The sequence below is a fragment of the Ostrinia nubilalis genome, chromosome 17 (assembly GCF_963855985.1).
Source record: "Ostrinia nubilalis chromosome 17, ilOstNubi1.1, whole genome shotgun sequence".
In the NCBI taxonomy this organism is placed as follows: Eukaryota; Metazoa; Arthropoda; class Insecta; order Lepidoptera; family Crambidae; genus Ostrinia; species Ostrinia nubilalis.
The window spans coordinates 6,972,359-6,986,910 of NC_087104.1; the positions used below are offsets into that span (position 1 = coordinate 6,972,359).

At 38.8% G+C, this 14,552-nt stretch overlaps 1 protein-coding gene across 1 annotated transcript in view; it reads left to right on the forward strand.

Annotated features, from left to right (window-relative positions):
* Nucleotides 1-1,930: 1,930 nt before the first annotated feature.
* The window catches only part of LOC135080157 (uncharacterized), a 28,122-nt gene continuing 15,500 nt past the window's right edge, over nt 1,931-14,552 (forward strand). Inside the window, exons 1-8 of the mRNA XM_063974841.1 lie at nt 1,931-3,374; nt 3,620-3,774; nt 6,208-6,360; nt 6,846-6,931; nt 7,649-7,828; nt 7,989-8,208; nt 8,460-8,556; nt 12,377-12,655. Coding sequence (XP_063830911.1) covers nt 2,162-3,374; nt 3,620-3,774; nt 6,208-6,360; nt 6,846-6,931; nt 7,649-7,828; nt 7,989-8,208; nt 8,460-8,556; nt 12,377-12,655 — 2,383 coding nt within the window. The 5' untranslated portion in view covers nt 1,931-2,161. The remainder of the gene's footprint in view (nt 3,375-3,619; nt 3,775-6,207; nt 6,361-6,845; nt 6,932-7,648; nt 7,829-7,988; nt 8,209-8,459; nt 8,557-12,376; nt 12,656-14,552) is intronic.

Sequence of the window (14,552 nt, forward strand, 5' to 3'; positions counted from 1 at the left end):
AACCTGATTTAAATAAATTAAATGAAACCATCAATCGAGCTAGTAGATTTATTTTATTATTCATCAATAATCAAATTCAGAACGTGAATATTCAACTGCAATGTCTGCTCATGAACGCTTCAAACTCGGTACTTCTTTCCCAATCCCATAAAATTCAACACTTAAAAGTGACAAAATTTTTAAAATAGGTAGTTGAAACAAACCACAGCTAATTTTCATAGTGGACTGTACTATACGATAAACATGTCAGTCAATTTGACAACCTTTGTCGGAAACATTCAATGAAAATATTGTCCGAACCCTTAGTATTTCTCTTCGACAAATACTTTAACACATAGTGAACCACTTTTCTTTCACGACTATAAAAATATTTTAGCAATTTAATTCATAAAACCAATTGCGCACATTTAAAATAAATTTTGTTTACACTTTGACAGCAATAGACTGACATGCAAGGTGACATGTCAATGAAGTTTTCAGTTACTGTTGCCATTAAAAGAAATTAGTACCATTAGTTTTCCGCAACATGGCGAGGGTTTTTATGTTCCTGGTCAGGCTATACCTACATTTTTCCTTACAAATGCTATGATTGAGTCGATGTAGTATAGCCTGACCAGGAACATAAAAACTCTCGCCATGTTGCGGAAAACTAATGGTACTAATTTCTTTTAATGGCAACAGTAACTGAAAACTTCATTGTCATGTCACCTTGCATGTCAGTCTATTGCTGTCAAAGTGTAAACAAACTTTATTTTAAATGTGCGCTATTGATTTTGTGAATTAATTTGTTAAAATATTTTTATAGTCGTGAAAGAAAAGTGGTTTACAATGTGTTAAAGTATTTGTCGAAGAGAAATACTAAGGGTTCGGACAATATTTTCATTGAATAATGTTTCCGACAAAGGTTGTCAAATTGACTGACATGTTTATCGCATAGTACAGTCCACTATGAAAATTAGCTGTGGTTTGTTTCAACTACCTATTTTAAAAATTTTTGTCACTTTCTAAGTGTTGAATTTTATGGAATTGGGAAAGAAGTACCGAGTCTGAAGCGTTCATGAGCAAACATTGCAGTTGAATATTCAAGTTTCATTTAATTTATTTAAACCAGGTTACCTATAATATTATTTTTTCGTTAATTTATGAAAATATCAAATTAGCCCGTAATCCTGAATCCTGATACATAAAGTTAGCCTATTAATTTAACACAGGTACGACTGTACTCAGTGTTGCACTATCAAATGCAATTGACGCGCCTCTATGCCAGGGTTTTTATGTTCCTGGTCAGGCTATAACTGACCTACATGCTTTTAGGTGGTAACATTTGTATATGAATGTTGACTTTAACCAAAACAAGTAGTAGGTAAGTAACAATCAAAAAGTTTTACGAAAACTCCCGCCAGTTCACACGCGCGCGAATTCCCATCGTTGTCATTGGTATTCATACGGAGTGTTCCTATTCTGGTTCACAATTTCATAAACCTTTAAAGTACATTTTTAAAATTACATAATATTTTGTTGTGATAAATTATTATTCTGATTAGAGGAAGTACCTAAGGGTTTGTGAAAGTACAAATATAACTCAGAGCCCCGATTACGGTAATTTTTAACGTCAACAATCCAGACACGCTTCTCGATTCTGCGATACGATTGGTCGTTCAACAGCGTACGTCAGCTGTTTTGACCAATCGTATCGCAGAATCAGAAACGCGTCTGGATTGTAGACGTTATAAAAGTTACCGTAATCGGGGCTCAGGCTATTTACCACTAGTACTAAAAACGTTGAGAATAAAATAAGCAAAAACATAGTCTGCCAAGTGAAGTTACGTGGAGATTAAAAAACAAAAACACACCCACCATAATGCTTAGTCTGTGCACTTCAGAATGATTAAAAAACAAAAAGTCACACTTGCACTTGTCAATGATTGTCAATTGTAAAAGAAATCGTGAATGAATTTTGTTTATTATCTACTCTATTGCGAATGTTGTCAATAATTTAGAGAAATAATGGTGTATCTTAATTAATTATATCAAAATTGTGGTGATATATTTAGTTTTGACCCAATTCTAGTTGTTTGTGATTATAATATTTACTGGTAACCTCCAAAGAACAAAGTGTACAATGCCGACGGTCCCTCGTATTTAATGCGCTATTCCCGACATGGAATCCCTAAATGATCCGTTATCAATTAAAAATCCGCTAAGGTTGGAGCGTGATAGTGATAAAAGCAGAAATTGCAACGGCCCTTCTAAACAGCGAGGCTCTAACGACAACCCTGAAAGTGTGTTTACATCCGCAACGAATGAGCTAGACGCAAATTCAACGTCGCAAAATGGACCACTACAAAGACATTCGAATTCTCTGAATAACGAATCGTCGCAGTCATGTAGTAAAGCAAGTGACAGTAACAATGAATGTAATAAAAATACTGGTGGTGCTACACAAGGTAACAAAGTAAATAACTGCAATACCGAGCAGGTTGCGACCCCGGGCTGCAGTAAATCTGACACAACTGACAGCAATGCTGAGCCAGCAACATGTTCAAAACACAAGTTGTGTATTGATAAAGCTGCAAACAATAGTGCAGTAGTTGCTTCAACAAGTGGCACAAGTAAACCTGTAGACAATGCAGAAAGCAGCAGTTCTAGAGAAAACCGCAAAAGACCTTCAACTTTGAAACTCAATAGGCCAAATTTTGATGACGATGACAGCTCAAGTGATACAGGCAATGATGACTACTCTTTGGGTTCTGAAGATGGGTGTATCTATACATACAGGGGTGGGGAACATTTGGCAGACTTGCCAAGTTCATTCTTTAGTCTAGACATGGGTTTGCCTCTGGATAGGCACCTTCCACCTGGTCCTTTAAATTACCCAGCTCAACAGGGAGCACATAATGCCCGAGAACAGAACTCCAGAGCTTCCAGCCCTGATATGGACTTTCTAGAAATGGATTTCGATCCGGGACCTTCATGTGAGGTTGATTCTGGGGATGAGTCTAGTCCAGACGCTGACTTAGAGGCAGAAATAATAATGCCTGAAGAAAACGAGCCGGTACTGAGAGGGACGTCTCCAGAGTACTTAGCTGGTGCTAGGTATGTCCCCCCACCTATAAGCGTTCCCACCACTTCGTCTGCTCCTGATGCAAGTTGTTCCAACGTGCCATCTACTAGTCGTGGTGTGCCGACAGACCATGGTGACGTGAGAGATGATTCTAGAAGTTCTCATTTGTATGGACCACTAATAACACATGTTAACGTAAGGGGAGAACAGCTGCTGGTTAGAAGAACCATGTCTCATTGGCCACATTCCACATCTGTGAACCTTCATGTTTCAAGTGGTGATCTGGTATCACCAAGAGAAATGTTAAATTGTAAGTTGTTTTAGAATTTACTTTGCATTAGTGAGATCATCAAGATAAACTTAATTATTGTGAACATTATGTAACTATCTATTTGACTGTTATCTTAAAGCAATTTCATTAATCATTAACCTAATGTAGTAAACATAAACATGTTTCTAATTTTAATAAATTAGTAATTTTGGAAGTACATATAAATCATAATTATCATTTAGAATTCGAAATTTTGACATGCAATATTCAAGACTTCTTTCCAGATGATGATGACACTGAGGGACCATTTGCGCATCAAATCAACCAAGGAGAAAGGCCAATGTATGACTCAGCAAACTTGTCATCAGCATTGTATCATCTTACAATGGCTAAAAAGCTTGTTGAAAATGCCAAAGCTGACACAGACCAGCCAACAAATGTAAGTGGATAAATACCATAAATTAATACCATGGAATGGGATATAAATATTATTAAACTTCCTAGCTCCTCTGTTGAATATCCTAAAAATAAATTATTATGCAAGTCTCTATTAATCATGGCCTATTTTTGGGTCCATATTCGGTTGCATAAAAAATATTGTCATAATTTAAGAGTGCATAAAGTTTTTTGGTATACTCATCATTTCGCATAACGTTCATACAGAATAAATCATAAGGCATATATTTTTTTGCCATAACCACTTTTATTATAATAATATTTTAGTATATATTTTTTCTGTATTCTTGTTTTTTTAATAACGATTTCTAGGCATAACATTTATTGGCATCTAAACCAATGCCATAAGTATTACCATTCATAATATACAAAATACCATAATTTTAACAAATATGAAATATAAAAATGTTATATATATAAAATATAAGTTAACAAATATAAATAGACAAGCAAGCATGCAAACAAGCATGCAAGCAAGCAGCAAGCATGCAATCAAACAGCAAGCATGCAAGCAAGCTGCAAGGAAGCATGTAAGCATGCATGCAAGCAAGGATGCAAACAAGCAAGCCTGCAAGCAAGCAGCAAGCAAGCAGCAAGCAAGCATGCAAGCAAGCATGCAATCAAGCAGCAAGCACGCAAGCATGCAAGCAAGCAAGCAGCAAGCAAGCATGCAAGCAAGCAGCAAGGAAGCATGCATGCAAGGAAGCAAGCATGCAAGCAAGCATTAGGATTGCCTTATCTCCGGCGCTGCGGGAAGTGCGGTCCTTCCGCTCTGGCGTAACATATACCCGGCATGCCATGCTCGCTTCCGCAGCTTCGGCTTGCTGGTCGCCTTCGGCGACCAGCCTCAGCCGCTCCAGCTCGCACGGCTGCCGGATATATGTTACAGCGAGCGAGGACCGCACTCCCTCCGCGCCTCCGGCTTTTAAATTACACTCTAGTATAGGGCAGACTAGTACCACGTGGAAGAGACCACGGCCAGTCGGGATCAACATAATTTCAGACCAGGCAAGCTTAATGTTGTAAAAGAAATGTGGACTGTATAATATGTGCGTTATAATAGATAAGAGGGATTCGAGATCAAACAGAATGTATTTTCACGAGCTTAAGTTTTCTAAGAGACAGGTCAAAAATTAAGAACAAAGATGACAATGATACAGAGAATTTAGTTTTTGCAATTCTATAGGCCGAAAGAGTATAAAGGTGGAAGGAGGATCGTTCGCAACATCACAAATACATAATTATTTACTCTTCAATGTTGGTTGCTCTTATAGACAATATTTATGACTTTAAATGTTATAAATAATAAAATTATGTTTATAGTATTTTATTAAAAACAAACTTTATGTATATAAAAATTATGTTCTTTACATTTATGATTATTTAAATTATGGTATTGAAAATTAGAGAAAGTTATTATTATGCCTAAGAAACCATTATGCATTTAGAAAACTATGCATATCAAAGTTTATGCGAAAAAACTTTATGCAAATACTGTTATGCCAAACTAAATTATGATGAAAAATGTTATGCGTCTGAGAGGGCACCCCCTATTTTTTATCTTGACTGATAGAGATACTGCTAGTAGAGATAGTGCCACCTAAAACTGTAGAGTATAATAAAGAGTTGCATCAGTTCAAATTTAACTTCTCAGCAATAACACATAACAGAGCTGTTGAAGATGAAGTAAATATGTCCTGAAGAAATGTTGTTGATGTTATGTACTTGGAAGGGCCAGGAAAATAGCTAATTGTGCTGTCTGTCTACAATGACATGTGGTTGCAACGTTAGCTCGGCGCCGACTGAATTGCAGTGAGCTCACGCTAGCGCGCCACTACTGCACTGTCGTTTATAGCTTGCAACTTTGTTTTGTCTCCTGCCATCTGCTTTGCACTGGAGGGAGGTCGAACTTTAACTTCGAATTCCTCCTAAGTTCTTCGGATTAAATTGATTGCGGGTCCAGTGACAGTTTAACTTTCCCCGGGACAAACTTGATCTTCACTGGTTGGGTTTTTATTGGCGGTATTGGTAAGCTGTAGGTCCTGGCTACATAGGAGTTGCAGTGGTGGGAATAGTCCCGTTTTGTCGTTTAGCAGCACGACTGCATGTTAGCATGTTGCCAGAGTAAATACAAATGAGTAGGTCACCTTCATAGAAACGCACCGAGCGCGGTTTGTATGTGAGCGCGCGCCAATACGTATGTGGCGCGCACGCACACACTGACAAAATTCGGCGCACCTCACCGCTAATCAACGCTAAATTTTGTCAGTGTGTGCGTGCGCGCCGCATACGTATTGGCGCGCTCACATACAAACCGCGCTCGGGCGTTTCTATGAAGATGACCTACTCATTTGTATTTGCTCTGATGTTGCTTGGCTAAACTTTATCTACAACAATTTCGCTATGTGGTCCACAGTACAGCGAGGCAGGCCCGAGCACCAGTTCGGACGACTCTCGCTGCACCCTGCCGCCGCGGTGTATGGTGTGGTCGGAGCGAGAGGCTTGCGAGCGGCAAGTCACGCAGATAGGCACCTCGGCCTGTGGGGCTACTGCCGTCGTCAATGTATTTGTAAGTATTAAAATTTCTTAGCTAATAGAGTCGCTTCTCAAACTAAATTTTAAATAAATAATAATAATATATTATGTGTTTCTTTTCTTTTTGTTCTGTTCTTTGGTGCGCAATAAAGAGTATTTATTATTATTATTAAATAACCTTTAGGCAATTCCATTTTTTCAAGTTGTTTATTTAAAACTTTGTAAGTATATTTTTAGTAACTGAAAATAATGATAATCTATCATCTACCTCCACATAATAATCCCTATTCACTCTGGCTTCTGATTGGTTAAAATTATTATTGTTTAAATCTGTGTTATCTTTCCCAAAGGCTGGCAGAGCAAATATTCTTTGTAAGATAAAATAAGTAATAATGAAGCATCCCCAAAAATAAAACGTACAAGAGTCAACCACTCTAAAATACAGAGGGTACTTTAAAGTCAGTAAATACCACGATTTTTGAGTAAGTATGTTTTGCCCAATAAGTTTACATGTTTCAGATTGCATTGGGCGTCCCAGTAAACGTAGAAAAAATCAATACAGCTGTCGGTACAAGACTGAGGGCTAACACAGCCCCACTACCAAGGTACAAAGTGAATGTGTATTAATATTATTTACCCATTACAGAAATTCAAGGGCATATAAATTATTATAGGTATTGGTAGGTGAAAATGTGTTAATTACCATTATACTACAAAACAGCAATTAAAAATATAATGTGTTGTTAATAGTCTTATTAAAATCTACTGATACGGATCCAGTTTGTACATAAATGTACAATTATTTCAAAAGTATTTTTAATACTCAAATATTATTGTTTTTTCACAAAATATTGTAAGACAAAGGGTACGTCGTATTAAAACACTTGCACGAAAGATTTGCGCATATCCACAAGCACGAGAAGCCATTTTCGCGCTTGTCTTTCGCGATAATGCTGTTCGCGCTTGTCTTTCGCGCTCGTGTTTTTCGCAGAAACTCATTCGGGCTAATGTGTTTTCCGCTCAAGTGTCCGTGATTTGAAAGGCTTTTCGCGCTTGGGGATTCGCTCAAGTGTCTTTCACGCAAAGGTACCAGAACCGCTTTGGTTGCCGAATATTTCAATGAGGGTTTTCGCGATTGAAAAATCCGCCTGATGGCAATACGTAGACGCGAGGTCCAAATGCTGTATGATTGGTTATTTTTGACATGACATTGACAGATATGTCAAAATCCACCAATCATGCAGTATTTGGATCTCCCGTCTACGTATTGCCATCTGGCGGATTTTTCAATCGCGAAAACACTCATTGTTCTGTCACATCAGGTACCTGCTATCCCGCGCCGTGGCCGGCTGCACAGCAGCGGACCTAGTGACGGGCATCCAGCGCGCGTCGGACGGGCTGGTGACCGCGCGGTTCTTCCCGACCTATCCGGAGCGCGCGGTCTCGCTGTCACACTGGCTGGCAGACTGGATTTCTTTAGGCAAGTGTTTCCTCACACCAGTGTGCACCATGAGTTTACATTATTGCGACAATTGCGCAAAAAATGACATGAAATGTATGACAGATTGTACAGCGCCACTAGCGGCTACTTTCAAGAACTAAAATCGTCATAAAGTCTACGCACTCGCTTGCGAGTACGTTCAATGTAAACTCATGGTAAAGCTACTGGTACCTGCTATCCCGCGCCGTGGCCGGCTGCACAGCAGCGGACCTAGTGACGGGCATCCAGCGCGCGTCGGACGGGCTGGTGACCGCGCGGTTCTTCCCGACCTATCCGGAGCGCGCGGTCTCGCTGTCACACTGGCTGGCAGACTGGATTTCTTTAGGCAAGTGTTTCCTCACACCAGTGTGCACCATGAGTTTACATTATTGCGACAACTGCGTAAAAAATGTCATGAAATGTATGACAGATTATACAGCGCCACTAGCGGTTACTTTCAAGATCTAAATTAAATGTACTATGGCTAATGCGTAAAAAATTACATGAAATGTATGACAAATTATACAGCGCCACTAGCGGCTTCAAGAACTACAATCGTCGTAGATTTTTTGACGCATTCGCTCGCTTGTAAGTACGTTTAATCTGATCTCATGGTAAAGCTACTGGTACCTGTTATCTTGATGGGCATCCAGCGCGCGTCGGACGGGCTGGTGACCGCGCGGTTCTTCCCGACCTATCCGGAGCGCGCGGTCTCGCTGTCACACTGGCTGGCGGACTGGATTTCCTTAGGTAAGTGCTGTTTCACCAGTGTGCTTACCATGAGTTTACATTACTGCGACGATTGCGCAAAAAATGACATGAAATGTATGACAGATTGTACAGCGCCACTAGCAGCTACTTTTACGAACTAAAATCATCATAGATTATAAGCACTCGCTTGCGAGTGGCGAGTTTTAAGGAGATAAAATGATAGTGTAATGAGCACAAGCTTTATTACAAATCAAAGGACTAGTTTGAATGTGTCAATGCACATAATAATAATAATAATCCAACATCTAAAGAAGCTCTCGCTAGATGGTTGGCTCAAGGGTCAGATTCAAAAGGCGGTGATCCTCAGCACGGCACGCATTGTCCGGAGGTTCCTCAGCCTGTGACCCTGACCACCGGTAGCTTGGGCCCTGCTCCGCTGCCAGCGGGTTAACTATTTTTAAGATTTTTGTTTTTATAATGTATTTTTATTTTTTGATAATTACATTGTAAAAAGAAAAAAATAAAAATAAGAAAGAAAATTGAATAAAGACAATAATAATAATAAGCCTTTTATTTCCGAAACATTTTTACATTTTACATTTGACACTTTCTTCACTTAAAAAAAAAAACATTCACAAAATGTCTAAGATTTCGGTGTGCCTATTGGCAAAGGCCTCCTCCAACTCCTTCCATTGCCTTCTGTCCTCCGCCACTCTCATCCATAGAGGTCCTGCGGTCAACCTCAATTCATCCTCCCATCTTAAAGCCTTGCGACCTCGGTTTCTGGCGCTATCTCTCGGGTACCACACTGTCAACCGTTTACACCACTTCTCCTTGTTACAGCGTAGCATATGTCCCGCCCATCTCCATTTGAGTTGATCGATGCGTGTTAGGATGTCTGTTAGTTTCGTTTTGCACCTGATATCTGTATTTCTGGTCTTGTCCATTAGTTTCAATCCTAGCATGCTCCTTTCCATTCCTCTCTGACACCTTGCTAGTTTGTCCCTATGGCGTTTTGTCAAGGCCCAGGTTTCGCAGCCATAAGTGATGCAGGGCAAGATACAGGTGTCAAAAGTCTTCCGTTTTATCCTGGTACCCAGTTCCTTACTTTTCATTATTTCTTTTAAAGCCCAGTATTTTTTCCATCCTGTCGCAATTCTTTTGTCTATTTCTTTTGACATTTGGTTATTTGGCGATATTATCTGGCCTAGATAAACATAATCCTCTACGTATTCAAGTTTTTGACCATTGATGGTTATATCAATTTGTTTTGAGTTTGTCATCATTTTAGTCTTGCTTGAATTCATTTCTAGACCTACTTCTCTGCTTCGGTCTGCTAAAGTTTGTATCATAGATTCCAATAATGTTGGGTCCTCTTCCAATAACACCAGGTCATCTGCAAATCTTAGATGGTTCAATCTTGATCCGTTTATGTTTAATCCCAAGTGTTCCCAATCTAATTTTCTGAAAATTTGTTCTAGCACCGCTGTAAACAGCTTTGGTGAGAGTGGATCACCCTGCCTGACCCCTCGGTCTATTGGAAAAGCCTTTCCTGTAGATTCCAGCCTGATACTAGCTTTACTTTGGCTGTATATGTTTTTAATTAGGTTTGCGTAGGTATTTTGAATCCCCTGCTCTTTAAGACTTTGCCATACGAATTCATGGTTGATGCTATCAAAAGCTTTTGAGTAATCTATGAAAGCCAGGTAAATAGTTTTGTTGTATTCTTTGTATTTTTGGATAAGCTGTTTGACTGTGTGTATATGATCGATTGTGCTAAAGTCTCTCCTGAACCCCGCTTGCTCCACGGGTTGGTTCTCGTCGAGCTGTGTAGATATTCTGTTTAGAATGACTTTAGCAAAAACTTTGTATACGTTTGAAATGAGGGAGATGGGTCTGTAATTTCCTATGTCGTCCTTTGAGCCTTTCTTGTATAAGAGTATTATATGCGATTCTGCCCATTGGCTTGGTATGCAACCGGTAATTAGAATGTCATTAAAGATCTTCGTTATTATTGGGCTTAGTTCTTTAATTGTTCCTCTCATAAGTTCGTTTGTTATCCCATCTGGACCAGGGGCTTTTTCCATCTTTTGACTTTTTATAGCTTTTTCTACTTCCGATATTAATATTTCTGGTATGCTCTCAGTTGATTTGTTCATATTATGTTTTTGCATATCATGTTCTTCTTCGGGTGACTGTTTGTTTTGCTGATTTGAGTATAGTAAGCGGTAGTAGTTTGTTGCTATATTCTGGATTTTGCTGCGAGAAGTAGTTGTCAGTTCTTTGTCTTTTAATTTTGGTATCCATTCTTTCCCCTTTTCGCAGAGTTCCTTTAGCGCTTTTCTTGTTCCTCCCGTTCTGATAATATGACTTTCTAGGGTTTTGAGTCTTTTATTTTTCCTGTCTTTCCTCATGTTTTCGCGAATTTGCTTGCTAAGGTTAGATATTTCTTTCTGGTTTCCTTTCTTTTCTTTATTTAACAGCAAGTTTTTCCTGTCTTTAATTAGTTTCATAGTATTATCGCTTAGATAGGATTCTTTACCGTATCTTGTTTGTATTCGTGTCTGTTTCGTGAGCTTGTTTTCTAATCTATTATATTTTTCCTCCAGGTCCATATTCGAAGTAACAACTTCCAATAAGTTTTCTATACTATCATTTGGATCTCTCCTTTTGCTAGTCTGCAAGTAATTAGTTAGGATTGCTTTCGGCCTAGGCTTTTTTGGACCACATTCGTTGAGGCAGCTGCGTACCATACGATGGTTAGTGTTGAAGTTCAGGTTCTGTACTACTCCTGTATCGGAGAATAATCCTGCTTTGTTGGTTGCTATGTAATCGATTTCATTTCTAACCTTACCGTCGGGAGATACCCAGGTCCATTTGTTTTTAGGTTTTTTGCAGAACATCGAGTTGAGGAGTGTTAGATTTTGCTCTAGCAGGAATTCTACCAATTTTTTCCCATTTTTGCTTCTTTTGCCCTTTCCGTAATTCCCTATTATATGTTCTTCTCCAGCTGATCTAGCGCCAACTTGAGCATTGAAATCTCCCATGAGGACTAAATTGTTTTTTGCATATTTTTCGGTAACTTCGTTTAGTTTGTCGTAAAAATCGTCTATGTCTGTTGTTTTTGCTTGTTCTGTCGGCGAGTAGACTTGTATTACTGTCCAATCCTTCGGATATTTTGGTATGTTAATGTGGATGACCGCTATTCTGTCTGATATCCCTTCAAATCCTATGATCTGGTTTTTGAGTTTTAACTTTACTAGGAAACCTACTCCTCTCTGTCCAGCGACTTCGCCTTTGTGGTACAGGATATAGTGGCTTCTTTCTTCTATACCTTCTCCTATTCTCCTCATCTCGCTTATTCCTAAGATGTCCCACTTGACGTTTTCGATAGCTATTTCTAATTCCTGCAGACTTTCTGGTGTTCTCAAGGTTCGTGTGTTTAGTGTGCATAGGTATAGTCTACTTTGTTTATGTTTCCCTTTTTTTGTATGAGGTTTAGTTGGCATGTTTATAGAATGTAATTGTAGATTTGTTGGAGGGTGCTGGTCGACTTCCCCCACGGTGACCAGCCGGCTTGGGGGAGAAATTTTTGAGGTTTTTCTCAATGCACATACTGTAGATAAACTACTATAGTATTATTACGTCAAACATTTATAGAAATTCAGGCAATGACTGTATTTTGTCCCTTTTTTACGGGCTAGAATCTACAGCCTGACCGTCAATATAAAAAGTGAAAAATAACTTTGTCGCAATTAATCAGAAGATATGTTCTTTTGTGTATATCGTTTATTTTTGACAGTCATCGCAATTTAATTTATACCCAATATTGTTCTTAATACGGTCCAAATTATTACAGGTGCAGTCCCAATAGTGACGTTAAATCTACAAGTCGGTTGCGAGGGCGAAATCCCAGACGCGTGGCACCATCAAATGGTGTTCGGCGTGTCAGCAGAGGGGGTGTATCTCTGCAACCCTGTCGAATGCGTGCCAGAGTCTACGCTATGGCCGCGTCTTACGTCTCCCTCGGTTCTTCTGGTTAGAACGAGAGACGTGCTATCAAGGTTCACCGCTAGCACGGATTTGTCGCCGCTGATGTTTGTGCCTGATCGACGCTTCCACACGTTTAATGTTCTTGGTAAGTAACTTGTAGTTTTTTAAACACTTTTTTTTTTTTTTTTTTTTTTTTTCTATTTATTTGGCACAAAAACAGTCATTACAAATATCACTTCTAAACAAAAATAGTAACTAAGAAAAAAGACAACGAGTGCCCAAAAGTAACAATTAAATGAACAGATAGTTACAAGACAATAATATTTCTAAAGTTTAAGTACATCCATGATAGGTTTATAAGTTTACAATGGCATTTAAACTAAAGGTGTGCAAGTGCATATTCGAGAAAAACTAAACAATTATCGACTCTTTCTTAATCATTAAATTACAAAAGTTGTTTGTTGAGCTTGGACTTAATTGTGTTTATGGAATTATTAAATAAATCTATGTTGGAAAATTCAGTGTTGTACATATTAAGGCAGCGAGTAATGTAGTTATTTCGAGTATAATTTTTACGAGATAATGGTGGCACAAACATTTTAATGGTACGTGAGGAGCGTGCAGGCAAACGAGTTTTGACAACAAAATTTATTTTCGATAATAAGTTCGGGGAGTCTACATGGGAGTTCAATAATTTAAAAAGAAATACTAGATCAAATTGTTTTCGACGGTTCTGTAGGGTAATGGTGTCCATACACGTTAGGGTTTGCATGATGGTTTTGACCGTACATGCTTAACCGACATGCAAACCCTAGCGTGTATGTTATAAAACTGTACAGTTATTGGTGCGTGTACATGCAACCTAACGAATATCAAAAGAGATATTTTTGCCGCTCGGTTATGTTTGCGCACATGCATAACCGAGCGTGTGTGCGCCCTCTCATGCTTGCATGCACAGTTTTCTCTCAGTCTCCTATAGTCTGTGGCAGTGAATGGTGGTGAATATTTAAGACACTCATGTTGCAAGAAATCTTAATGTTACTGCTAGGTGTGGGCTGTGCGTTGATAGATCACTATGTCAGTCAGTCAGTCACCTTTGAGTTAAATAAATTTAGATTGTACATGCAAACTCTAACGTGTATGTGCTATACATAACTCGGTTATACCTGTCGGTTAAGCATGTACGGTCGTAACCATCATGCAAACCCTAACGTGTATGGCCACCATAAGTAACTTGCGTGTTTTTAAAGAATCACAGTATGACACATCCGAGCTGTGGTTACTACGATAATTTAATACTTTTATAAATTTTCTTTGGATTTTCTCTATACGATCAATATCCTGCTTGAAGTGAGGGTTCCAGATGGTACACCCGAAATCCAGTATTGAACGGACAAAACAAAAATACAGAATTTTAAAGGTAATCAATTTCTGGAAAGGTTTAGATATTCTGGTAATGAAACCTAGATTACGATAAGATCTTTGGATTATAGCATCTATGTGTGGTTTAAATGAGAGCTGACTATCCATTATTATGCCCAAATCACGAATTCTATCGACTCTATTTAAGACCATGTTATTTAAGTTGTAATTAAAAAGTAGGGGTTTCTTTTTTCGTGTATATGTTATCACAAAACATTTATCAGTGTAGGAGATTGGGATAGGAACGGGATGGGATACCTTCGATTGAGCAGACTCCACAGGACGGTCCAAGCTTGGTTCTTCTTTCACTTTCACAAACACTTGAATTTTTATTGAGATGAGTTTAGCGCGCGATTTGTGTTTATTTGAATTGGTTTATTTTGGATACTTATTTAGTAATAAACGCCCAGATAGGTAGGCGAAGCGGCGCGTTGCGATGCGAGAGCGAGACCGAAGGTGGGAGGGAGAGGATAGGAAAAGGACTGTCAGAATGAGTGATAGAATAGTGTGACATGAGTTTGAATTGCATGAGGTTTTAATGCTGGCGCGTACAACTCCCCCGGCCTAGAGGTCTTCCTCTAGATTGAGTAGCGTTTGTAAAAAAAATAAAGTTAAAAACG